Raw genomic sequence first — 24,554 nt, forward strand, 5'->3', positions numbered from 1 at the left:
CAGGACACCAGTTCAACTGGAATCGGGGACACACAGTCAATACTGTGTTGGGGTTAAGTGCCTTCCAGAGACCCCACTTGGCCTCAACCCAGGCAGCCTGGCCCTCCGGCTGTCCAACCTGGAATGTTGGGCAGGGCACGCCAGCTAACGGGAATCCCATCCGCCAGGCCTCCTCCTCTCTCTCCCCTGCTGGCTTATCTTGCCTGCCATCCCTCTCCCACACTTCCGGGCACAAATGCACATTCCCCAGGATGAAGCTTCCAAGAATCCCCTCCTTCTCCCAGGCCCACCTCTGCTTCTGCCTTCACCCCTCTGGTCACTTCCTGGAGGTCGGGGCAAGGACCTTCCGCAGACCTCCACCACCATAGGCGTGAACCTTCCCTCCAAGCCCAGCGCTCTGAAGCATCTCAGCACCTTTGTCGAAACAGCAGGAACTATCATCAATCCCACTGTTCAGATGGATTAACTGAGGCTCTGAGAAAGCCAGAACCAAGCCTTGCTGGGAGGCACAGGCCAGCAGGAATGCCTTCCCAAGACCGTCAAAGCAGAAACCCTGACTGTTTAGGGCTATAATGCAACCAGGAAATGGGGTGGGGGAGGGAAATGGGAGTAATTGAGGTTTGGGGGATCCTAGGAGGTACCCCAACCTCTGTTTCAGAAGTTGAATCTCAGTTCTGGACAGTAAGCAGGTGCTTGCACCCTCCCTCTCCCAAAGAAGGGGTGACGCAATCAAGCAGACAGGGTCCAGGTTTGTTCTGTGTCTGCACACCTCCCCCAACTCCAGGCATGCAGCCTGGGCCAGGAAAGGCACATGGATTACAGGAAATCAGAGCTGGGTTCCCCATTAACCCCTTCCTTGGGACTTTGGAAACCAGGCCTTCAGAGATCAGGATCCCCCACCCACATACCTGTTGCCTCCCGTGCCCTGGACTTCACACACCCCTTCCCCCAGATGCACAACCTTGCTGGGAATCCAACAGGCACACATCAAATGACACCGAGGCAAAAACGCAAAGCTTCGCCAACATGCTGTCGTGGTGAGACAGTGGGGAAATCCAGCAATTTCCTGCAAGGCCAGCAAGGATGTAAATCAATACAATCATGGAGGGAAATACAGCCACATCTTGCAGGATTATTAATGCAAGTAGCTCTTGGTCCAGGGTCATGTCCTTTCATGGCAATGACAACTGTGACGTGAGTGCTATTACAACCTCATCTGACGGGGGAAACTGAGGCTCAGCGTGGCTATTAATCAAGCGCCAAAGTATACCTCTAAGTGTCAGAGCTGGAAAGCGATGCAGGTCAAGACCACTCACTGTATCCAGGGAAGTCTGTCCACGCGGAAGAGGCTGGTCGCTTTCACACAATGTAAAAGGAGGCAGTTGCCTCTAACACCAAGGAAGCTCTCTGGGCACTGATATTAAACGATCTCTGAGGGATACTGTTTACGAAGAAGGCAAGGCGTAACCCAGGGAGACCAGGAAGAATAGCAGGCAGAGAAGACTGGGAATTTGTTTTTAAAACTTGCCAGCATTCAAAATGCATATCTCTGGAAGGAAACAAGGGATTTGGTTTCACTGTGGCATCTGAGACCTGAATGGTTGGGAACGGGAACAGGAGGCAAATTGCCTTTTCCCTGTACATCTACGTGGACCCTTTAGGTGTTGAACCATATGAAGATATTAGCTATTCATAAAGAATTAAATACAGATGGAATAATAATAATTTTAATAATATTAACGATAATATTATAACATTAAGACAGAAAAAAAAGCTAGCAATGGGAAATTGCCTCACTGATGAGGAAAGTTTTTCTTTTTAACCATTATAGTCTCTCAGGCATCCTGACAAGGGTACATGAAGGGAGCTCCAGGTTCCACTTATATTAAAATATATGCTCACTGAGAGAGTGAACTTCTACACATACAGCAAAGCCCAGCTGAAATGTCCCCTCCTCTGAGAATTTTTACCTGACCTTCTACAAAGCAGGGTTCTTCTCCACTGGGAAGACACACCATGGGGCCGGGAGTGTCTGTGCTGGACCTCATCCCTCAGTCTGACCCCAGCATAGAAGAGGGACTCCAGCCACCAGCATAGAGATAGACCCATACGAAGGCATTGGTTAACAAACGCATGGCCAAAAGAAGACAGGGCGCCAGGCCCAGATACCTGGGGTGGGGAGCTCTCTGGCCCTCAGTGTTCCTCCACCACTAAGTAGGTGCAACAGGGAAAGGACCCTGTTTGCCAACTGACCTTGACCCTGAGGGAGACCTTGGCAGGGGGAAGGTGTGTCTATGTTGCTGGAGGACATGCCCTTGGGTTAGTTACCCCAGGACACACTGGCCCCAGGGATTGAAAAACTTAGGAAACGGTATTGAGCAATCTGGGGCAGCTCCAGGAAGGGGGAAGCCACGGGAGCTGCGGGCTGGGCTGAGGTTGCAGGGGGAGGCGGGAGCCAGATAAAAGGCAGCCTCCAGCAGCCTCTGCTCATTCCCTCCCAGTCTGCTTCCTCCGTCCCTCTGTCCCTCCACCGTCCCTGCACCATGGGGCCTGCCTTGGGCCCCAGCCTGCTGCTGCTGCTGCTGCTTCCCATCCTGCCCCTGGCACCGGGGGACCCCATGTGAGTGGTCATGACCCTTCTCCAAACCGGGCTACTTGTGAGGTGGGGGTGGGGTTCAGGTCCTAGTAGAATCCAGGGCGCACGTGGGTGTCTGTGGAGGCAGGGGTCAGCGGGTTGGGATGTGAATGGACTTGGGCTGCCTGGGAGCTCATGATTTCATGAGCTGGGGGTTCATGGCACTCGGGTTACAATGGGAGGCGGATGTTTCTAGAAGCAGGGGTCTGCGGGTTTGGGTGCCTGTGGTGTGTTCAGTGATTCCGTGGCTGCAGAATCACTTGGAGGCCTCGAGATCTGACTTCACAGGATTTGGGGGCTTCGTGATATGTCGGTGAGGGTTGGAACCGTGGTCCCTAGAACGGCAGCTCCATCCCGTGTTCCACCTGACCTGCAGGTTCTCCATGATCACCCCCAACATCCTGCGGCTGGGAAACGAGGAGAAGGTGCTGCTTGAGGCCCATGACTATGGAGGGAACCTTGCAGTCACAGTCAACGTCTACGATTTCCCAGCGAAGAAGCAAAGGATGTTCAGCGAGACCATTGCTCTGATCAGGGAGACCGACCACATGGGCACAGTCAACATCAATGTGTGTGCACCTGCTGGAGCCCCTCCCACCTGTCTGAGTCTCCGCCCTGTTTTGAGCAGTTCCCACTTTGGAGCCCCTCCCCTCTCTGAGAATTCTCCTTCAATTAGCTTCTTCTATCCTGAGCCCTTAGCTTTGATCCCCTCTCCTAAGTGACGTCCTCTGAGCCCCTTGTCTGATTCCCCCTACTCATCCCCCTTTCTGATCCCTACCCATCTTAGACCCTTGCTCCCCACCCCCACTACCCCTCTGCTCCCAACCTGGGCACACCAGGGAGACCCGGAGTGGTGGACAGGTGCTATTGGCAGGAAGGGCAGACAGGTGTGGACCCCTCTGAAAGCCTGGAGCTGAATGCGGGCAAGGGGCCGGGAGGCAGCATCTCAATGATTCTCTGGCTATGCCTAGATCCCAGCCAACCAGGAATTAATATCCGGGAAGGAGAAAAAATTCGTGACTATCCAGGCGGACTTTGGGAGCACCGTAGTGGAGAAGGTGGTGCTGGTCAGCTTTCAGAGCGGGTACATCTTCATCCAGACGGACAAGCCCATCTACACCCCAGGCTCCACGGGTAAGGGGCTGGGCAGCAGCTGAGGACCCAGGGGCCAGATTGTGGGGAGGGGCGTGGCCTCACTTACCACCTCCTTTCTTTCCCACCATCTTCCAGTCCTCTATCGGATCTTCACGGTCAACAATGACCTACTACCTGTGGGCCGGGCCGTTGTCATCAGCATCCAGGTACCAGCCAGCTGGGGACCAAGACACACCCCAGGCAAGACTCAGGGAGAGAGAAAGAGATTGAGACAGAGAAAGAGACTCTGGAAAGGTCAAGACTGCAGAGGCTGAAAGGCAAAGAAATGTGTAGAGCCTTGAACACAGAAAGAGTCCTGGACACAGGGCAGAGATCCAGGGATACCAGGCACAGTGATGCTTCTGCCCGTGGATTCCGGCTCCAGACAAATCTCTGGGGACCGTGTCACTCGGGACAGGTCACTTCACCCTCCTGGGCCTTGGTTTTCTCAGCTGAAGATTGAGATGACAGATAAAAACTCTCTGTAGCCCAATCCACCTCCTGCTGCCAGGGGGCAGCCTCGAGCATCCAACTCCTGTCCCACCCTCCTCCACCCAGAGCCCTCCAGGAGCTCCCACCTCCTTGGGGTAAAAGCCTAAGTCCTCCCAGCACTCCCCAAGGCCCTGCAAGACTTGCCCTGTCCCCTACCTGTCCTCCTCTCCTCCTCTCCTCCCCCTCTTCCCCTCACTCACTCTGCTCCAGCCACATGGGCCTTATTGCTGTCCCTCCAACTGCCATAAAGAGCCAGCCCTAGGACCTTTGCACAGGCTGTTCCCCCACTACTCACAAAACGCTCTCCCTCCAAATACCCACATAGCTTGCCCCATCACGTCATTCAAGTCTCTGCTCAAATGTCACCGATGGCACAATTTTACAGAGAAGCCTGAGGACCTGTAAAATTGCAGACACCCTCTCCCAACTCATACACCCACGCACACCCACGCACACACACACACACACACACACACACACACACTCCACTGGTCTCCCTTCCTGTCATCTCCTTTAGGCACCCTATAAATTGAATGTATTCATTTGCTAATTGCCCGTTCCCTAGACCTCCAAAGAACCTAAATTCCAGACAGGATGGGTGCTTGGCATACAGTAATTTCATTACAATTTACTGGGCTAAGGCAGGAAAGGGGTGGGGGGGAGGGGGAATGGAAGGAGGAAGTGAAGGACAGAGGGAAGAGGTAGGTCGTTCTCAGAGGATCATCATGAGTACTTCTTGCAATCATGCAAAGTTAACAGGGACCAGGTCCTGACAGCCACAAGCTGACTGTGGGGATCGGTGGGATTTGTGGGGAACGGAGAACACACACCTCTAACGGTAGAGCCTCTGCCCAGTTCCAGTCAAATGTCGCCATGTGCCAACAGGAACCCGTATCCACGGTTATCCCAATTTCCAAGAGAAGCCAGAAAGCCAGATTTTTACATGATGTCTCCTGGTGTTTAGTTATTTGCAACGAATGACATACTGTGTGTTAGGTTGAACCACACGACTTTGTATTCTTGTAGGTCAAAGAGTCGAAGGTAGGCAATGCTGTGTGACTTAGCGCCCATAGGATGCTTACCACAGGGTCCCGCACAAAGTAGGTGATAAATGCTAGTTACTATCAGTGTTCAGACAGCCTCCGACGAGAGTGAGCTCCAGCTTACATGAATCATGTGCCAAGCCAGTGAGGGAGGGGCTATGTTCCTCTCCTTTTTCTAGCTGGGCACATTGAGCACAGAGACATCAAGTAATTTGCCCAAGGTGACACAGCGCGTAAGTGGGAGAGTGGGCATTTGAACCCAGGCTGACTGACTCAAGTCCATGTTCATAACCACTGCCCCAGTAGTCATGACACACAGAGAGTGTCCAGACACAGAGAGGAGGAAGAGAGCCTAGGGGCTAAGCCAGGTCTCTGAAGAGACACGCCCTCCCTGTCTCCACAGACCCCCGACAATATTCTCATCAAGAAGGACTCCCTATCTTCTCAGAACCAGGTTGGCATCTTGTCCCTGTCTTGGAACATCCCGGAGCTGGTCAAGTATGTCAGGCCCTCCTAGAGGGGGTTCCCTATGCCAAGGGAGGGCGTCTGGCTGGCTCACTCACCTGCCTTCCCCACAGTACAGGGCAGTGGAAGATAGAAGCCCACTATGAAGATGCCCCACAGCAGGTATTCTCTGCTGAGTTCGAGGTGAAGGAGTACGGTAAGAGGAGGAAGGAGTCAGGGTGGGGGCCCCAAGTGCCAGGCCCAGTGCTGACAGCCTACTGGTGCCGTCTCGACCCCAGTGCTGCCCAGTTTTGAGGTCCAAGTGGAGCCTACAGAGAAATTCTACTACATTGATGACCCACAGGGCCTGGAGGTCACTATCACGGCCAGGTGAGGGGCTAGGAATGGGGCCAGGCGGGAGGGGAGGGGATGGGGGCCAGGTGAGGGCTAGATGACGGGCCAGGTTGGCAGCTAGGGGTGGAGCCAGGTAGGGGCCGGGTAAGGGAACCCGGGTGCAGTGTGGCCAGGTGTGGGACCAGGTGGGCGCTGAGTGAAGAACCAGATACTGGCCAGGTAAGCACCAGGCGCGGGACCAGCGGTCTGTGGAAGTTTGCAGGCAGCCTCACCCTTCAGGAGAGGAGCATCTGAGACCCTCTTGCCTCTCAGGTTCTTGTATGGGAAGAATGTGGATGGAATAGCCTTCGTCATCTTTGGGGTCCAGGATGGTGAACAGAGGATTTCGCTGCCCCAGTCCCTCACCCGTGTTCAGGTGCTCTGCCCCTCTGAGCCTCCTCCACTTTGGACTTCCCCCTCCCTCACCTGCGCCCCTCCCCCTCTCTGAGCCTTCCTTCCTCCCCCAGATCGATGATGGCAGTGGGGAGGCCAGGCTGGAACGAAAGGTCCTGCTGAGCGGGGTGGAACCCTCCGGAGCAGATGCCCTGGTGGGGAAGTCGTTGTACGTGTCTGTCACCGTTATCCTGCACTCAGGTGAGGCCTGGTCTGAGGAAAGGGACCCAAATGAGGGGGGAGGCCCAGTGTGAGGGCAGAGGCCCAGAATGGATGTGGAATGCAGTGTGACAGGGGAGAACCAGTCTGAGGGCAAAGGCCAAGTGTAAGAGAGGATATCCAGAGGAAAGTGATACCCAGTGAGACAAAGGAGGCCCATTCTGAGGGTGGGGGGAGCCCCAGAATGAAAGTGGGATCCAGTCTGATAGAGGTGGCCCATTTTGAGTGGGGGAGGTCCAGAATGAAAGTGAGATCCAGTCTGTAGAGGAGGCCCAGTCTGAGGGGGGAGGCCCAGTATGATTGTGGGATCCAGTCTGATAGCAGAGGCCCAATCTGATGGGGGGAGGCCAGAATGAAGGTGGGATCCAGTCTGATAGAGAAGCCCAGTCTGATGGGGGAGGCCAGTATGAAGGTGGGATCCAGTCTGATAGTGAAGCCTAGTCTGATGGGGGAGGCCAGTATGAAGGTGGGATGCAGTCAGACAGAGGAGGCCCAGTGAGGGGGGAACCCAGAATAAAGGTGGGATCCAGTCTGATACAGGAGGCCCAATCTGAGGTGGGGAGGCCCAGAATGAATGTGGGATCCAGTCTGATAGAGGTGGCCCATTCTGAGGCAGGGAGGTCCAGAATGAAAGTGAGGTCCAGTCTGTAGAGGAGGCCCAGTCTGAGGGGGAGGCCAGAATGAAGGTGGGATCCAGTCTGATAGAGGAGGCCCAGTCTGAGGGGGGAGGCCCACTATGAAGGTGGGATCCAGTCTGTAGACGAGGCCCAGTCTGATGGGGGAGACCCAGTATGAAAGTGGGATCCAATCTGATAGAGGAGGCCCAGTCTGAGAGGGGAGGCCCAGTATGAAGGTGGGAAGCTGTCTGACAGAGGAGACCCAGTCTGATGGGGGAGGAACAGAATGAAGGTTCCAGCCAGTCTGATGGAGAAGGCCCAGTCTGAGGGAGGCCCAGTGTAAGGTGTGGTCCAACCTGGAGGGGTGGCCCAGGAACCTGCCCTCACAGCTGGCCCCCTCAGGCAGCGACATGGTGGAGGCGGAGCGTAGCGGGATCCCCATCGTGACCTCCCCCTACCAGATCCACTTCACCAAGACGTCCAAGTTCTTCAAACCAGGCATGCCCTTTGACCTCATGGTGAGACCCGGGGTGGGGCTGCCTCCCCCACCCTTCCCCTGAGCATCAGCCACGCCTCTGGGTCGACCTGAACGCCCTCCACCTGCCCCTGCGCTGCACCCGCAGGTGTTTGTGACGAACCCCGACGGCTCCCCAGCACGCAACGTCCCCGTGGTGACCCAGTACTCCAAATCACGCTCCTTCACCCAGGAAGACGGCATGGCCAAGCTGATCATCAACACACACAAAACCTTTAGGTCCCTGCCCATCACCGTGAGTCCTCACCCTCCTCTAGCCCCACTTCTGGGAAATAGGGGACTGTATTTGCAGGGAGGAACTCTGTCCTCTGCCACGGTCATCCTGCCACGTGAGGAGTGGGGTCCTTTTATTGTATCAGGGCATCCTGCCATTCACATAGAGGGTTTTCATCTGCATAGAGGGGATCTTATCTGCACCAGCAGTCTGGCCATCTGCATAGGTATATTATAAGGATCCGGTGATTACATTTGACCCACCTGGATAATCCAAAACAGACTCCCCATCCTCAGACCCTTAACTTAATCTCATTTGTAAAGTCCCTCTGGCCAGGGAAGGTACCGTATTCCCAGGTCCCAGGGATTAGGATGTGGACATCTTTGGGGGGCCAGAATTCATCCCCCTTTCCTCACCCAGGTAAGCACTAGGAAGGATGGTATCCCAGAGTCACGACAGACCAACAGGACTATGAACGCCCAACCCTACAGCACCATGAGTAATAACTACCTGCACATCTCTGTGCCTCGCGTGGAGCTCAAGCCAGGGGAAGATCTCAACGTCAACTTCCACCTGCGAATTGACCCCACCACCACCCAGGAGAACAACATCCGCTACTTCACCTACCTGGTCCGTGCCCTCCTAGGATCCCAGACCCCTCCTCCTTACTTCTGCAGCACCCCCAGTCCAGGGCCACCCCCCTCCACCTTGCTGATTCTTCCTTATGCCAACCTGTCTCCCCCAGATCATGAACAAAGGGAAGCTGTTGAAGGCGGAGCGTCAGACGCGGGAGCCCGGCCAGGACATGTACGCGATGCCCCTGACCATCACTGAGGACTTCATTCCTTCCTTCCGCCTGGTGGCTTATTACACCTTCATTAACAACAATGGCCAGAGGGAGGTGGTGGCCGATTCCGTGTGGGTGGATGTCAAGGACTCCTGTGTGGGCAAGGTAAGCTTCCGGAGCCTTCCTCTGCACCCATCTTGGCACTCCCCGCCTGGCCAGTGCTCGCTCCGTCTCTGCCTCTCTCCAGCCTTCTGGGTGGGTTCCCCAACCGAGACCCATCTTCTCCTTTTCCAGCTCCTTCTCTCCCCACCTCTGTTTCAGCCTCAGTATCTCCCTCCCTGCTGGCCTTTCCACCTTCAGTCTGTCTGTCTCCACCGTTGCCCCTTCCTGACCAGCACAGCACGGACACTGCCCTGGGCTGACTGCTGATGGAGACCCAGCCTGGCAGGGCTGACCCCTCACTCCTACCTCTGTGCACACCCCCCCCCAACAGCTGGTGGTGAAAGGTGGCAGGAAGGAAGAGAGGGTTTACCTACCTGGCCAGCAGATGACCCTCAAGATCGAGGGGGACCACGGGGCCCGAGTGGGGCTCGTGGTGGTGGACAAGGGCGTGTTCGTGCTGAACAAGAAGAATAAGTTAACTCAAAGCAAGGTGCGCCCCGTACCGCTGGGGTGTGGCGGAAGCAAAGGGGTGGCTTGGGGCTGAGGCGCGGGTGGCGCTCAGAAGGGAACCGGAAGTGGGGTTAGGCGTGGGCGGGACAGAGGCTGGGAGGGACACAGACGTGGCGCGGAAGTGAAGGCCGTGGGTGGGAGCGTAGATGGAGGAGTCCGCGCTGGGGGTGGTTGGCAGGGGCTGTGCACGCAGCTCTGAGAGGGGTCTGGGACCAGAACGCAGGGGCTGTCGGACATGTCAGCCTGGTGACCCTGCCCTCCCGCAGATCTGGAACGTGGTAGAGAAGGCTGACATCGGCTGCACTCCAGGCAGCGGGAAGGACTATGCCGGCGTCTTCACGGACGCAGGGCTGGCCTTCCAGACCAACACAAACCTGCAGACCCTGGATAGGACAGGTGAGGGCCCGGGAGGTGTGGGGCCTGCACCCCAGATGCTGAGAGCAGGTGGAGGGCACTGTTCTGAGGTCCTCAGATGCTAAGAACAGGTGGGGGCCCTGGGTTCAAGTCCTGCCCCAGCCCCCACCTAGTGAATCACTGCCTACTGAGCCTCAGTTTCCTCATCTGTCAAATGGGAACAACAACTCATGGCTCCCTCACGGCTACTGAGAGGAGTACATCGGGGACCCTCAGTTGACGCTTAACCCATCTTGTTCGCGTGTGCCCTCCCCTCAGATCCCGAGTGCCCCAAACCAGCTACCCGGCGCCGCCGCTCGGTGATGCTCACAGAGAAGAGGATGGACAAAGGTGGGGCCCCCCACCCTTCCTCCAAACCCTGCCCATCTGGGATCCAGCCCAGGAGGGAGCAGGGCAGGGCCGGGCCCTGGGGACGTCCTACCCTTGGTCCGCCCGAGCTCTTCCTGCTTTGAGGTCCCAGCTGAGGCCCTGACCGGTGTCGTGTCCACGCAGCGGGTCAGTACCCAAAGGAGCTGCGCAAGTGCTGTGAACATGGCATGCGGGAGAACCCCATGAAGTTCTCGTGCGAGCGCAGGGCCCGGTTCATCCAGCACGAGGCCTCGTGCGTGAAGGCCTTCCTGGACTGTTGCAACTACATCACCCAGCTGAGGCTCAACCACACCCGTAGTGCCCACCTGGGATTGGCCCGGAGTGAGTCCACTTGCCTGTGGGCTGGCCAGAGTGGGGAGGCTGGGTCAGAGGGGGAGGGCCTGGTTTGATGGAGGAAGGGCTGGCCTAAACTAGGAGGCTGGCCAGAGTAAGGAGGCTGGGTTAGAGGGGGGAGGGCCTGGTTTGAGGGCGGGGGCCAACCAGAGTGGGGAGGCTTGGTCAGAGGGTGGAGGGCCTGTTCTGAGGGTGGAGAGGCTGGTCTAAGGGGCAGGCTCTGTGAGAGTGGGGAGGGCCTGGTTTGAGGGAGGAGGCCAGCCAGAGTGGAGTGGCTGGATCAGAAGGGGGAGGGTGTGGTGTGAGGGGAGAGGCTGGCCAGACTGGGGAGGTTTGGTCAGAGGGGGGAGGGCCTGGTCTGAGGGGGTAGGACCTGTCTGAGCGGGAAGGCCCAGTAGGGGGGGAATACCTTCAGCCAGAGTTGGGAGGCTCAGTGAGAGAGGGGAGACCTGGTCTGATGGGGAAGGTTGTGGTCTGAGGGAGGAGGCCCAGCTAGAGTAGGGATGCTCCGTTAAGGAGGGGAGGCCTGGTCTGATGGAGGAGGGCCTGGTGGGAGAGGATAGGACCTGTCTGGGTGGGGAGACCCTGTCAGAGGGAGGAGACCCAGCCAGAGGGGGGGGGGCTTGCTAGAGGAGGGAGGACCAGTCTGATGGGGGAGGGCTTGGTCTGAGGGGGTAGGACCTGTCTGGGGAAGGAGGACCTATGTGAGAAGGGAAGGGGCCAGTCTGGGAGGAAGGATGCCTCTGTCTGAGCGGAGAGGAGAGCCTGTCTGAAGGGGAGGGCCTATCTGAGGGGAGAGGGTCCACCTGTCTGAGAGGGGCATGTGTACCCTTCTGTGGAGGAAGGAGGGACTGTCTGAGGGGGGAAGTTGTTTCTGTCTGAGATGAGTTTTTAGCCTGCCTTTACCAAAGAAAACTCATTTACGTTGCTTTCCAAAGAGGTGCCTAACTCAATGCCTAACAACATCTGTTAATTTGTTTTCATTCATTCATTCCCTCCCTCCCTCATTCATTCATTCACTAATTCATTCATTCATTCATTCATTCATTCAGTTCTGGATAAGACAAAACATGTGCACACTTGAAACTTTACATCTAGGGCCAAATAAATCTTTTTTTTTTTTAATATATGAAATTTATTGTCAAATTAGTTTCCATACAACACCCAGTGCTCATCCCAAAAGGTGCCCTCCTCAATACCCATCACCCACCCTCCCCTCCCTCCCACCCCCCATCAACCCTTAGTTTGTTCTCAGTTCTCAACAGTCTCTTATGCTTTGGCTCTCTCCCACTCTAACCTCTTTTTTTTTTTTTTCCTTCCCCTCCCCCATGGGTTTCTGTTAAGTTTCTCAGGATCCACATAAGAGTGAAACCATATGGTATCTGTCTGTCTCTGTATGGCTTATTTCACTTATCATCACACTCTCCAGTTCCATCCACGTTGCTACAAAAGGCCATATTTCGTTCTTTCTCATTGCCACGTAGTATTCCATTGTGTACATAAACCACAATTTCTTTATCCATTCATCAGTTGATGGACATTTAGGCTCTTTCCATAATTTGGCTATTGTTGAGAGTGCTGCTATAAACATTGGGGTACAAGTGCCCCTATGCATCAGCACTCCTGTATCCCTTGGGTAAATTCCTAGCAGTGCTATTGCTGGGTCATAGGGTAGGTCTATTTTTAATTTTCTGAGGAAACTCCACACTGCTTTCCAGAGCGGCTGCACCAATTTGCATTCCCACCAACAGTGCAAGAGGGTTCCCGTTTCTCCACATCCTCTCCAGCATCCTGATTTGTTCATTTTGGCCACTCTGACTGGCGTGAGGTGATATCTGAGTGTGGTTTTGATTTGTGTTTCCTTGATAAGGAGCGACGTTGAGCATCTTTTCATGTGCCTGTTGGCCATCCGGATGTCTTCTTTAGAGAAGTGTCTATTCATGTTTTCTGTCGGGCCAAATAAATCTTAAGCCAAGAGAAATTTCTCTTCCAAGAAGCCCATTGAAAGCAGAACCAGAGTGGTCCCCACCACAAGGCGGCCCTGACAGAACTGGTGGGAATCCTACCTGCCATTTGCTCAGAGCCTTTGAGCCCAGTGAGGCCTGATGTCTGCTTTTTAAAAATGCTTTTTGATGTGTCTTATGTAGAGAAAGGCCTTTCTGCTAGGATGGGTGCAGTGGAAACCAAGCACACAGAGAGCCCCCGCACCACGGGCAGCATGGCCCCTGTTGTGAGGGTCCCCCTGGCAGATTCCCTCTCGGCCCACCCTGTCCAGATTGCTCTTTTAAACCCCTGTGGGCAGAGTGGTGCTTGCTGCACTGACCCTTCTCACTGGCCCTTTGAACACTTCTTTTGCACATCCCATCGTTTTCATGGGGGACCAGAAACTGTGTCGTCCAAATTGGGCTCTGAGAACAAGGGCCAGTGTGAGCAGCTCTTAAAACCGAGGGAAGTTACCTTATCGACCACAGGATGAAAAGTCACGAAACAGAACCCCTTTGCTTAAAAACTAAGGAAGATGGGGAAATGCCATAAGCGGCAGTCTGCCCGATCCAAGCAAACATAATCATTTTTTTTTAAATCTTTAGACTCAAGCAGAAAAAGGAGAAATGGGCATAAAAACCTTTTATCCCTCTGAATCATTTGAGGCCGCACCATTGAGGCCCCTAATTAGCTCCGTGTGGAATTTCTAGAAGCAAAGATATTCTCCCACAAAACCACAGCACAGGCATCAGAATTAGGACGTTGATGTTGACTTGTTACCACCACCAAAACCTCCAGCCCCGTTCAGGCTGGCCAGTGGTTTCCCTTTGGTTTGGTCTGGATCCTTTATAGGAAAAGGATCTGTGCAGGAACAGACGTCGTGTTTACTGGTGGGGTCTCCTTAGTGTCCTTGGATCTGCTCAACCCCTGGCAGCACAGCCGTCTTGAGTGACTTTCACGTCCGGCTATTTGGGGGGCTGTCCCACGGTTTGGGTTGGCTCCATGCTTCCTCGTAATGACATCCAGGTTTTGCATTTGGGGGCAGCACTGTCACAGGAGAGACACTATGGATTCTCAGTGCATCATGTCGGGAGCCCAAAGACATCGATTTGTCCCATTGTTGGTGCTGTGAGTCTTGATCACGTGATTAAGGCGCTGTCTGCTGGGTCTCTCCGCTGTAAAGTTCCTCCTTAGTCCTGGATAGTCCATTTCTAAACCTCTTTCTGCTATCAGATCAGGGCAAAATTAAAGCCAAGGGAAAATTTCCCCCAAATCAATTTTTATGTAGCCTGTATGACAGTAGGTATGGATCCTTATATGGTAACACATACCTTTCGTGCACACCTATATTTTTATTTTTTAGTTTTTTACCTTTTGGCTTAGAAATATGCAGTCACCTCTTAAAGGCAGACATTGCCAAAGGGGACACATATTTTTGTATTATTTTAGCTGGAAGGCTAGCACGCCCTCCACCACCCCCCAAAAAAAGACAAAAAGATTCCCTACACACATGAGCAAAGAGCTGTATCTTCAGTCTGTGCAAATTATTCTAATCTAGGCTTGCTGCCTTCTGCTCCAGCGACCTACAGACTTTCTTTCTCAAAGAGGAAAACTAGACAAAAGTATCCAATGGGATATGGCTTACACATGCTCAGATGTTTTCTCCCCCAGCCTTATGTAATTTCTTTTTTTTTTTTTTTCCTATTGTCAAGTTAGCTAATATACAGTGTAATCTTGGCTTCAGGAATAGATTCCCATGATTCATCACTTACATACAACCCCTCGTTGTCATCCCCAAAGTGCCTTCCTCAATGCCCATCACCCATTTCCTCCCCCCTCCTAGCCCTGCCCCCATAAATCCCCAGTCTGTTCTCTGTATTTAAGAGTCTATTATGGTTTGCCTCCCTCTCTGTTTCTATCTTAATTTCCTTCCTTTCCCCTTTGGTCTTGTGTTAAGTTTCTCAAATTCCACATATGAATGAAGTCATATGTTATATGTCTTTCTCTGACTGACTTATTTCGCTTAGCATAATACCTTCCAGTTCCATCCACATTGTTGCAAATGGCAAGATTTCATTCTTTTTCATTGACGAGTAGTATTCGATTGTATGTATGTGTGTGTGTGTTTGGGCTCTTTCCATAATTTGGCTATTGTTGAAAGAGCTGCTATAAACATTGGGGTACAAGCGCCCCTATGAATCAGCACTCTTTATCCTTTAGATAAATTCCTAGTAGTGCTATTACTGGGTCGTACTGTAATTCTATTTCTAATTTTTTGAGGAATCTCCACACTGTTTTCCAGAGTTTGCATCCCAACCAACACTGCAAGAGGGTTCCCCTTTCTTCACATCCTCTACATCTGTTGTTTCCTAAGTTGTTAATGTTAACCACTCTGACCCATGTGAGGTGGTATCTCAATGTGGTTTTGATTTGTATTTCCCTGATGATGAGCGATGTTGAGCACCTTTCCATGTGTCTGTTTGCCATCTGTATGTCTTCTTTGGAAAAGTGTCTATTTATGTCTTCTGCCCATTTCTTCACTGGATTACTTGTTTTTTGGGTGTTGAGTTTGGTAAGTTCTTTATAGATTTCAGATACTAACCCATTATTTGATATGTCATTTGCAAATATCTTCTCCCAGTCCGTCAGTTGCCTTTTAGTTTTATCGATTGTTTCCTATGCTATGCAGGGGCTTTTTATCCTGATGAGGTCCCAAACAGTTCATTTTTCCTTTATTTCCCTTGCCTTCGGAGACATGTTAAGTAAGAAGTTCCTGCAGGTGAAGACAAAGAGGTTGTTGCCTGTTTTCTCCTGTAGGATCTTTATGGTTTCCTGTCTCATATTTAGGTCTTTCATCCATTTTCAACTTATTTTTGTGTATGGTGTAAGAAAGTGGTCCAGGTTCATTCTTCTGCATGTTGCAGTCCAGTTCTCCCAGCACCATTTGCTAAAGAGACTGTCTTTTTTCCATTGGATACTCTTTCCTGCTTTGTTGAAGATTAGTTGGTCATACATTTGTGGGTCCATTTCTGGGTTCTCTGTTCTATTCCACTGGTCTATGTGTCTGCTTTTGTGCCAATACCATACTGTCTTGATGATTACAACTTTGTAATATAGGCTAAAATCCGTGATGGTGATGCCTCTGCCGTTGGTTTTCTTTTTTATTTATTTTTTTAATTTTTTTTAACGTTTATTTATTTTTGAGACAGAGAGAGACAGAGCATGAACGGGGGAGGGTCAGAGAGAGAGGGAGACACAGAATCTGAAACAGGCTCCAGGCTCTGAGGTGTCAGCACAGAGACCGACGTGGGGCTCAAACTCACGGACCACGAGATCATGACCTGAGCTGAAGTCAAAAGCTTAACCGAACTGAGCCACCCAGGTGCCCCTGGTTTTCTTTTTCAACATTACTTTGGCTATTCAGAATCTTTTGTGGTTTCATAAAAAATTTAGGATTGTTTGTTCTAGCTCTGTGAAGAATGCTGGTGCTATTTTCATTGGGATTGCATTGAATGTGTACATTGCTTTGGGTAGTATCAACCTTTTAACAATATTTGTTCTTCAAATCCTTGAGCATGGAATGTTTTTCCATTTCTTTGTGTCTTCAATTTCATTCATTAGCTTTGTATAGGTTTCAGCGTACAGATCTTTCACCTATTTGGTTGGGCTTTCTAGGTATTTTATGGTTCTTGGTGCAATTGTAAATGGTATTTATTCCTTGATATCTCTTTCTGTTGCTCCCTTATTGGTGTAGAGAAATGTAACCTATTTTGGTACATTTATTTTGTATCCTGCGACCTTACTGAATTCATGGATCAGTTCTAGCAGTTTTTGGTGGAGTCTTTTGGAGTATCATGTCATCTGTGAAGAGTGAAAGTCTGGCTTCTTCTTTGCCAATTTGGATGAGTTTTATTTCATTTTGTTGTCTGATTGCTGAGTCTACAACACCCAACACCACATTTAACAACAGTGGTGAGAGTGCACACCCCTGTCATGTTCATGATCTGAGGGGGAAAGCTCTGTTTTTCCCCATTGAGGATGATATTAGCTGTGGGCCTTTCATATGGCTTTGATGATAAGGTATGTTCCTTCTACCCCAATGATCTTGAGAGTTTTTATTAAGAATGGATGCTGTACTTTGTTAGATGCTTTTTTCTACATTTATTGACAGGATCATATGGTTCTTATATTTTCTTCTATTAATGTGGTGTATCACATTGATTGATTTGCCAATATTGACCCAGCACTGTAGCCCAGGAATGAATCCCAATTGATCATGGTGAAGGATTCCTTTAATATACTGTTGAATTCAATTTGCTAGTATCTCAATTTGTTGAGAATATTTGCATCCATGTTCATCAGGGATATTGCCCTGTAATTCTCCTTTATAGTGGGGTGTTTGTTTGGTTTGGCAATCAAGGTAATGTTGGCTTCATAGAATGAGTCTGGAAGCTTTCCTTCCATTTCCGTTTTTGGAACAGCCTCAGAAGAGTAGGTATGAACTCTTGCTTTAAATGTCCTGTAGAATTACCCTGGAAAACTATCTGGCCCAGGACTCCTATTTGTTGGTAGATTTTTCAAAACCAATTCAATTCCTTCACTGGTTGTGGGTCCATTCAAATTTTCTATTTATTCCATTTTCAGTTTGGGTAGTGTGTGGGTGTCTAGGAATTTGTCCATTTCTACAAAATTTTCCAGTTTGTTGGCATATCATTTTTCATTGTATTCTTGAATAATTGTTTGTATTTCTGTGGCGCTGGTTGTGATCTCTCCTCTTTCATTCATGATTTTATCTGTTGGGGTCCTCTCGCTTTTATTTTTAAGAACCCTGGCTAAGAGGTTATCAATTTTATTTATTCTTTCACAAAACCAACTCTTAGATTCATTGATCTGTTCTGTTTTGTTTTTGGTTTTTTTGGATTCTATATTGTTTACTTCTGCTCTTATCTTTATTATTTCTCTCCTGCTGCTGGCCTTGGGCTTTCTTTGCTGCTGCCTTTCTAGTTCCTTTAGATGTGAGGTTAGGTTATGTATGTGGGACCTTTCTTGCTTCTTGAGATTGGTGTGAATTGCAATGTGTTGTCCTCTTAGAACTGCCTTTGCTGCATCCCAAAGGGTTTGGACTGTCATGTTTTCATTTTCATCTGCTTCCATACATTTTTTAATTTTTTCTTTAATATCCCAGTTTACCCCTTTATGTTTTAGTAGGATGTTCTTTAATGTCAATGCATTTGGGGGCTTTCCAGATTTTTTATTGTGGTTGATTTCAAGTTTCACAGTGTTGTGATCCAAAAATGTGCATGGTATGATTATAATCCTTTTGTACTTGTTGAGAGCTGTTTTGTGACCTAGTATGTAATCTATTTTCAAGAATGTTCCATGTGCCTTCAAGAAGAATGTGTATTCTTCTGCTTTTGAATGAAAAGTTCTGAATATATGTTAAGTCCATCTGGTCCAATGTGTCATTCAGAGCCATTGTTTCCTTATTGCTTTTCTGCCTAGATGATCTTTCCATTGCTGCAGGTGGAGTATTAAAGTCCCCTCCAGAACAACAGTATTATCTACATGTTTATTTATGTTTGTGATTAATTGATTTATAGGTCTGGGTGTTTCATGTTGGGGGCATAAATATTTACAATTTAGCTCTTCTTGATGATGGACCCCTCGTTTATGATATAATGGCCTACTTCATCTCTTGTTACAGTCTTTGTTTTAAAATATAGTTTGTCTGATACAAGTATGGCTACTCCAGCTTTCTTTTGATGTCCCATAGCATGACAGATGGTTCTCCATCACCTCACTTTCAATCTACAGGTGTCCTTAGGTCTAAAATGAGTCTCTTGTAAGCAACATATAGATGGATCGTGTTTCTTTATCCATTCTGATACCCTATGTCTTTTGATTGAGGCATTCAGTCCGTTTACATTCACAGTGATTATTGAAGGAGATGGATTTAGTGTCATTGGGTTATCTACAGGTTTCGCACTTATGGTGATGTCTTAGTCCCTTGTAGTCTTTGCTGCTTTCCACTCACAGAGTCCCGCTTAGGCTCTCCTGCAGGGCTGGCTTAGTGGTCACAAACTCCTTCAGTTTTTGTTTGGGAAAGCCTTTATCTCTCCTTTTATTCTTAATGACAGCCTTGCCAGATAAAGGATTCTTGGCTGCATATTTTTCCTATTCAGCACATTGAATATTTCCTGCCACTCCCTTCTGGCCTGCCAAGTTTCAGTGGACAGGTCTGCTACTACCTTTCTGTGTCTACCCTTGTAGGTTAAGACCTATTTTTTCCCTAGCTGCTTTCAGAATTCTCTTTATCTTTGTATTTTTCCACTTTCACTATGATATGTCATGGTATTGGCCTGTTTATGTTGATTTTGAAGGGAGTTCTTGTACCTCTTGCACTTGAATGCCTGTTTCCTTCCCCAGATGAAGGAAGTTCTCAGCTATAATTTGTTCAAATAAACCTTCTGACCCTTTCTCTCTCTTCTTCTTCTGGAGCACCTATGATACAGATTTATTTCATTTCAAGGAATCACTTAGGTCTCTAATTCTCCCCTCATGGTCTAAAATTTCCTTGCCCTCCTGTTTTTAGTTTCATCATTTTCCATAATTTTATCTTCTATTTCACTTATTCTCTCCTCTGCTTCTTCCATCCTTGCTGTCACTGCAGCTGGGTTATTTTGCATCTCATTTACAACATTTCTTTTTTTTTTTATTTTTTTTTTCAACATTTATTTATTTTTGGGACAGAGAGAGACAGAGCATGAACGGGGGAGGGGCAGAGAGAGAGGGAGACACAGAATCGGAAACAGGCTCCAGGCTCTGAGCCATCAGCCCAGAGCCTGACGCGGGGCTCGAACTCCCGGACCGCGAGATCGTGACCTGGCTGAAGTCAGACGCTTAACCGACTGCGCCACCCAGGCGCCCCTTTTTACAACATTTCTTAATCCACCTTGATTATTTCATAGGTCTTTGATCTCTTCAGCAAAAGATTCTTTGCTGTCTTCTATACTTTTTTCAAGCCCAGCTATCAGTCTTATGACAGTTTTTCTAAATTATTGTTCAGATATATTGTTTAGATCTGTTTTGAGAAGTTCTCTGGCTGTCATTTCATCCTGGAATATCTTTTGAGGAGAATTCTTCCATTTCATCATTTTGGCTAGGTTTCTGATTTTTACACATTTTAATAGCTTGTTATGCATCCTGCACCTGTGAGTCCTACTATATTAAGAATAGGTCATACACTGCCCAGGTCCTGGGACTTCCAGAAGTGTTTGTGGAGTGTGATCATGCACTCTGTTGCATATTTGGCTGTTCTATCCCACTGCTCATGGTGGTGATGGTTTGGACCTTCCACCAGGTGTGTTTTCCTTTGTTCATTGAAGGAACCCTGGAAAAAGGAAAGGTGAGGGGAGCCTGATTCCCATACAAAGAAAAATGAAAGGGGCATAAAAAAAGGTCGGGAAGAAAATCAAATAAACTATAAAGTTTATTAACTATAAAGTTAATCCAGAGATGTGTAGAGATAAATATCTCTGGGGACAGTGGAGAAATGGGTGTGTTCTAAACCCATAATGCCCTCTCCTCACCCGTGCCTCCTAGGTGACTTGGATGAGGATATAATCCCGGAAGAAGTTATCATTTCCCGAAGCCAGTTCCCTGAGAGCTGGCTATGGCGCATGGAGGATCTCAATGAACCTGCGAAAGATGGGTAAGGCTGAGACACCCCCCACCTTAACCCAACCCCCAGGCCAGCTCCTATGGCAGCCCAGACTGGATCACTTCATTTGTATGTACCCTATGCACCTCTTTTCTGGAATCACTGTGCAACTCCACAACCCAGCCTAGAAAGAAGATCAAGAGTCAGGCTCCCTCCATGTGCCCAGCCCCCACCCATCCCTCCAACATGCCCCTTGGGACCCTTCCACACCAGCTTCCCCCGTACCTCTGACACCTGCCTCTTTTTAATATCCCCACTTCTCCTCCATCCAGAATCTCCACAAAGACCATGAATATATTTTTGAAAGACTCCATCACCACCTGGGAGATTCTGGCCGTGAGCTTGTCAGACAAGAAAGGTGAGTGAAGTTGGTGCCCCCATGCTCAGTGGGCAGAGATCCCAGGGACACTGGGCATTTTCTCATCCCATCCAGAGAGATCCCCTGTTTCTTGGTGTCTGACACTCTGCTCCCAGGTGACTAGAGGAGTGTCAGATCCTATTCTGTGGGAACATAGTGCTTTTTGTAAATAAATTTTCTTTTGAGAAAAGTTTTAGGTTCACAGCAAAATTGAGGGGAAGATACAAAGAGTTCCCACATACCTCCATTCCACCTACCCCTTACATACAATCTCCCCCATGTTGACATGCACAGTCTCTAGAATAATTTGCAGCAAAAAACACCCTTAAGGGGTGATGTTGACATGTTGACAAGGATAATGGGTAAAGTGATTAAGAAAATGTAAAAGAGGAAGCAGGATGAAATGCATGATTGGAACACAGACAGATTGTGAATCTTGGGTAAAAGGTATCCCAGGGGGTGGGGGATCCACCACAGGGAGCTGGCAAGCCCTGGTCTAATGTGATGATCTCAGGCAGGCCTGAGAGCAGGATGAGGAGAGAGAGGCAATAACTTTAAGACCAGATGAGCAATATTTTCATGTGATGATTTTGAAAAAAATCAATGTGAATCCAAAAAAAAAAAAAGTCAATGATGAACAAAATATCTCCATTGTAAATAGAAGCCAGCACCACTCCGAACCATATTGGAGTTTGAGGCAAGAGGGCAAATGTGTGCCCCCTGCCCCCTGTACTTGATTTAGGTACATTTTGTGGGGGGTTTTAATATTTATTTATTTATTTATTTATTTATTTATTTATTTTTGAGAGACAGAGAGAGCATGAGTGGGGGAGGGGCAGAGAGAGGGAGACAGAGAATCCAAAGCAGGCTCCAGGCACTAAGCTGTCAGCACAGAGCCCAACGCAGGGCTCGAACCCACAAACCTGTGAGGTCATGACCTGAGCCAAAGTCAGAGGCTTAAGTGACTGGGCCAATGAGGCGCCCCATGATTTAGGTACATTGTAAAGGTTAATTTTTTCCCTGAGCATTAAAGTAGTTGAAAAAAATATTGAAGCATTAAAAAGGACATGTGAAGACTCAGGACAGGAGGCATGAATATCTCTTTCATGCGAAACCAATGTGTTTAATAATTTTGTTTTGTTACCATTTATAATACATTACACATTATTATCACTTCCCTTTCCTGGCTTCAAGATGTTCAAAACCTGCGTCTTTGCTTGTCTTTTTTAACTGAGGGAACTGAAACGGGCAGTTTCTCCTGACCGAGGGAGGGTGGTGCATGCATTCATGGGGCGCATACTTTTCCTTTCGTCTGGAGCTCCAGTAACAGCTCAGCACACTTCTGGTCGGTGGCCCCCGCCCGCGTTTCAGATCAGAGCATCTTCCTATCTCCTCGTTGTCCCTGTTCGCATATGGAGGGCCTGCGTGAGGTTTCCTTGAAATAAGAAAGGTTCTTGCAGCTTGAAAAGAGAAACTTGAAAGGCACAGTTTAGATCCCTGCTTCTGAAAGCCTGCTCCCCGAACCACTAGCAATCTGGCAAAGGTGCTTTCCCTGGGGGTTTGTAGAAATTCAGAATCTTGGACCCCACTCCTGACCTGCTGAATCAGAACCTGCATTTAACATGACCCACGGGGCGGGGAATGGGGGGTTGTGTGTGTCTGGAGGTTGGGGAAGGCCTGTCCTGCACCAGGGTCTCTGCACCTCATCACTGATGTTGTTCAGGGCTGGGTGGTTCTCTGTGGAAGGTTCTCTGTGCAATAACGGATGTTGAGCAGCATTCGCGGCCTCTACCTACAAGACTTCAGGAGCACCCCCACCCCCGTTGTAACATGTCCCCAAAATATCCCCAGAAGTTGCCCAATGCCCCCTGGGAGTGATGGGGTCAGCATCTTAAGGGGCCCTATGGTTTTTCTATTCTGCTCTCTGTACCCTTGTGACATCTTCTCAATACTGTTGTCTTACCAGGTACGATTATATTTTTAAGCTTATTTATTTATTTTGAGAGAGAGAGAGGCAGTATGTTTGAGGGAGGGGAAGATAGAGGCAGAGAGAGAGAATCCCAAGCAGGCTGTGCACTGTCGGCTGTACAGGGCCCAATGCAGGGCTCGAACTCATGAACCATGAGATCATGACCTTGAGCTGAGAACAAGAGTCAGATGTGTAACTGACTGAACCACTCGGGTGCCCTGGTTGATATTTTTTTAATTAATGGGTTTTCTTAATTTTTTTAAATATTTATTTGTTTTTGAGACAGAGACAGAGTGCGAGTGGGGGTGGCGAGGGGCAGAGAGAAGGAGACACAGAACCTGAAGCAGGCTCCAGGCTCTAAGTTGTCAGCACAGAGCCCGACATGGGGCTCAAACCCACAAACTGTGAGATCGTGACCTGAGCCGAAGTTGGACGCCCAACCGACTGAGCCACCCAGGGGCCCCTAATTAATGGGTTTTCTTAAACAATTTAGGTCTACAGAAACAACTGAGAATTACCACTCACTCCTCAATTCCCCCCCAATTCCCATCTCTACCCCTTTTTTGCATTAGGTGGTACCTTTGCCACAATCCCTGGGACAACACTGATACATTATCATCAACTGCAGTCAAAAGCTAGGGTTCCCTTTCAGTGATGTACCTTCCATGGGTTTGGACCAACATGCGGTGACATGTAGCTGTCCTTCCAGGGTCACGGAGAGTAGGCGTTTCTCTGCCTCAAACATAACACGGATGGTGTGTCAGAAGTCACTCTGTGTGTGGTTCTCTCTCTCTCCTTCCAGCTTGTTCAAGGGAAAAGCGAAGTCTGGTGCAAGGATGTCCTCATCTCCTCTGTAGGTCTTGACTGAGTTGGATTAGCAAGGAGAGAGCAGGTCTGCTTTCTGCAGGCACAATGTGAGCTGGCCAGTATTTAACAAAACAAAACTGTTTTGTTTCCCTGGAGGTAGCCTCCTGTTTGTGGTGCAAAAGCTGGTTTTTCACCCACCAGAGTAAATTAAATCTGGCTTTAAGAATGTGAAAACATGGGGCGCCAGGGTGGCGCAGTCGGTTAAGCGTCCGACTTCAGCCAGGTCACGATCTCGCGCTCCGTGAGTTCGAGCCCCACGTCGGGCTCTGGGCTGATGGCTCAGAGCCTGGAGCCTGTTTCCGATTCTGTGTCTCCCTCTCTCTCTGCCCCTCCCCCGTTCATGCTCTGTCTCTCTCTGTCCCCAAAATAAATAAAACGTTGAAAAAGAACGTGAAAACAGGGGCTGCTGGCTGGCTCAGTTGGAAAAGCCTGTGACTCCTCATCTTGGGATTGTGAGTTCGAGCCCCACATTGGGTGTAGAGATGGCCAAAGATAAATAAACTTTTTTAAAAATGTAAAAATGAATGGTAGATAAGAAATGGTAACTACCTCCCATGACTATAACAGACCCCTGCGAGAATGAGAAATAGTGACCGTAGGTTAGGAAATAAGGATTTTCAAGGCTCAAGGTTCAAGCCTCTATTTTTTTCCATTGCTGAAAAATAAGGTATATATACATATACATATATATATGTATACTAAATTTTTATGTATTTCTTTTCCTTAACTGTCTTTTTTAAATGTTTATTTTGGGGTGGGGGGAGAGGAAGAGCACGCGGGCAGAGAGAGAGAAGGAGAATCCCTAGCAGTCTCCACACCATCAGCTCAGAACCTGACACCAGACTCTAACTCAGGCACCCGGAAATCATGACCCGAGCAAAAATCAAGAGTCAGATGCTTAACCGACTGAGCCACCCAGGTGCCCCAAATTTTAATACACCTTTGGTGCAACATTATTTTTAT

The 24,554-nt window shown here is 49.4% G+C and overlaps 1 protein-coding gene across 1 annotated transcript in view; it reads left to right on the forward strand.

Moving 5' to 3' along the window:
- The first annotated feature begins 2,473 nt into the window (after positions 1-2,473).
- The window catches only part of LOC147583832 (complement C3-like), a 39,999-nt gene continuing 17,918 nt past the window's right edge, over positions 2,474-24,554 (forward strand). Inside the window, exons 1-19 of the mRNA XM_086699299.1 lie at positions 2,474-2,620; positions 3,012-3,204; positions 3,607-3,769; positions 3,866-3,936; positions 5,708-5,802; positions 5,883-5,965; positions 6,048-6,138; positions 6,415-6,517; positions 6,609-6,735; positions 7,773-7,888; positions 7,994-8,140; positions 8,540-8,749; positions 8,865-9,071; positions 9,400-9,558; positions 9,845-9,974; positions 10,251-10,322; positions 10,485-10,682; positions 20,280-20,388; positions 20,670-20,755. Of these exons, the coding sequence (XP_086555425.1) occupies positions 2,544-2,620; positions 3,012-3,204; positions 3,607-3,769; positions 3,866-3,936; positions 5,708-5,802; positions 5,883-5,965; positions 6,048-6,138; positions 6,415-6,517; positions 6,609-6,735; positions 7,773-7,888; positions 7,994-8,140; positions 8,540-8,749; positions 8,865-9,071; positions 9,400-9,558; positions 9,845-9,974; positions 10,251-10,322; positions 10,485-10,682; positions 20,280-20,388; positions 20,670-20,755 (2,437 nt within the window). The 5' untranslated portion in view covers positions 2,474-2,543. The remainder of the gene's footprint in view (positions 2,621-3,011; positions 3,205-3,606; positions 3,770-3,865; positions 3,937-5,707; positions 5,803-5,882; positions 5,966-6,047; positions 6,139-6,414; positions 6,518-6,608; positions 6,736-7,772; positions 7,889-7,993; positions 8,141-8,539; positions 8,750-8,864; positions 9,072-9,399; positions 9,559-9,844; positions 9,975-10,250; positions 10,323-10,484; positions 10,683-20,279; positions 20,389-20,669; positions 20,756-24,554) is intronic.

Source organism: Puma concolor, chromosome A2 (genome assembly GCF_028749965.1).
Source record: "Puma concolor isolate L17-30 chromosome A2, mPumCon1.1.hap2, whole genome shotgun sequence".
In the NCBI taxonomy this organism is placed as follows: Eukaryota; Metazoa; Chordata; class Mammalia; order Carnivora; family Felidae; genus Puma; species Puma concolor.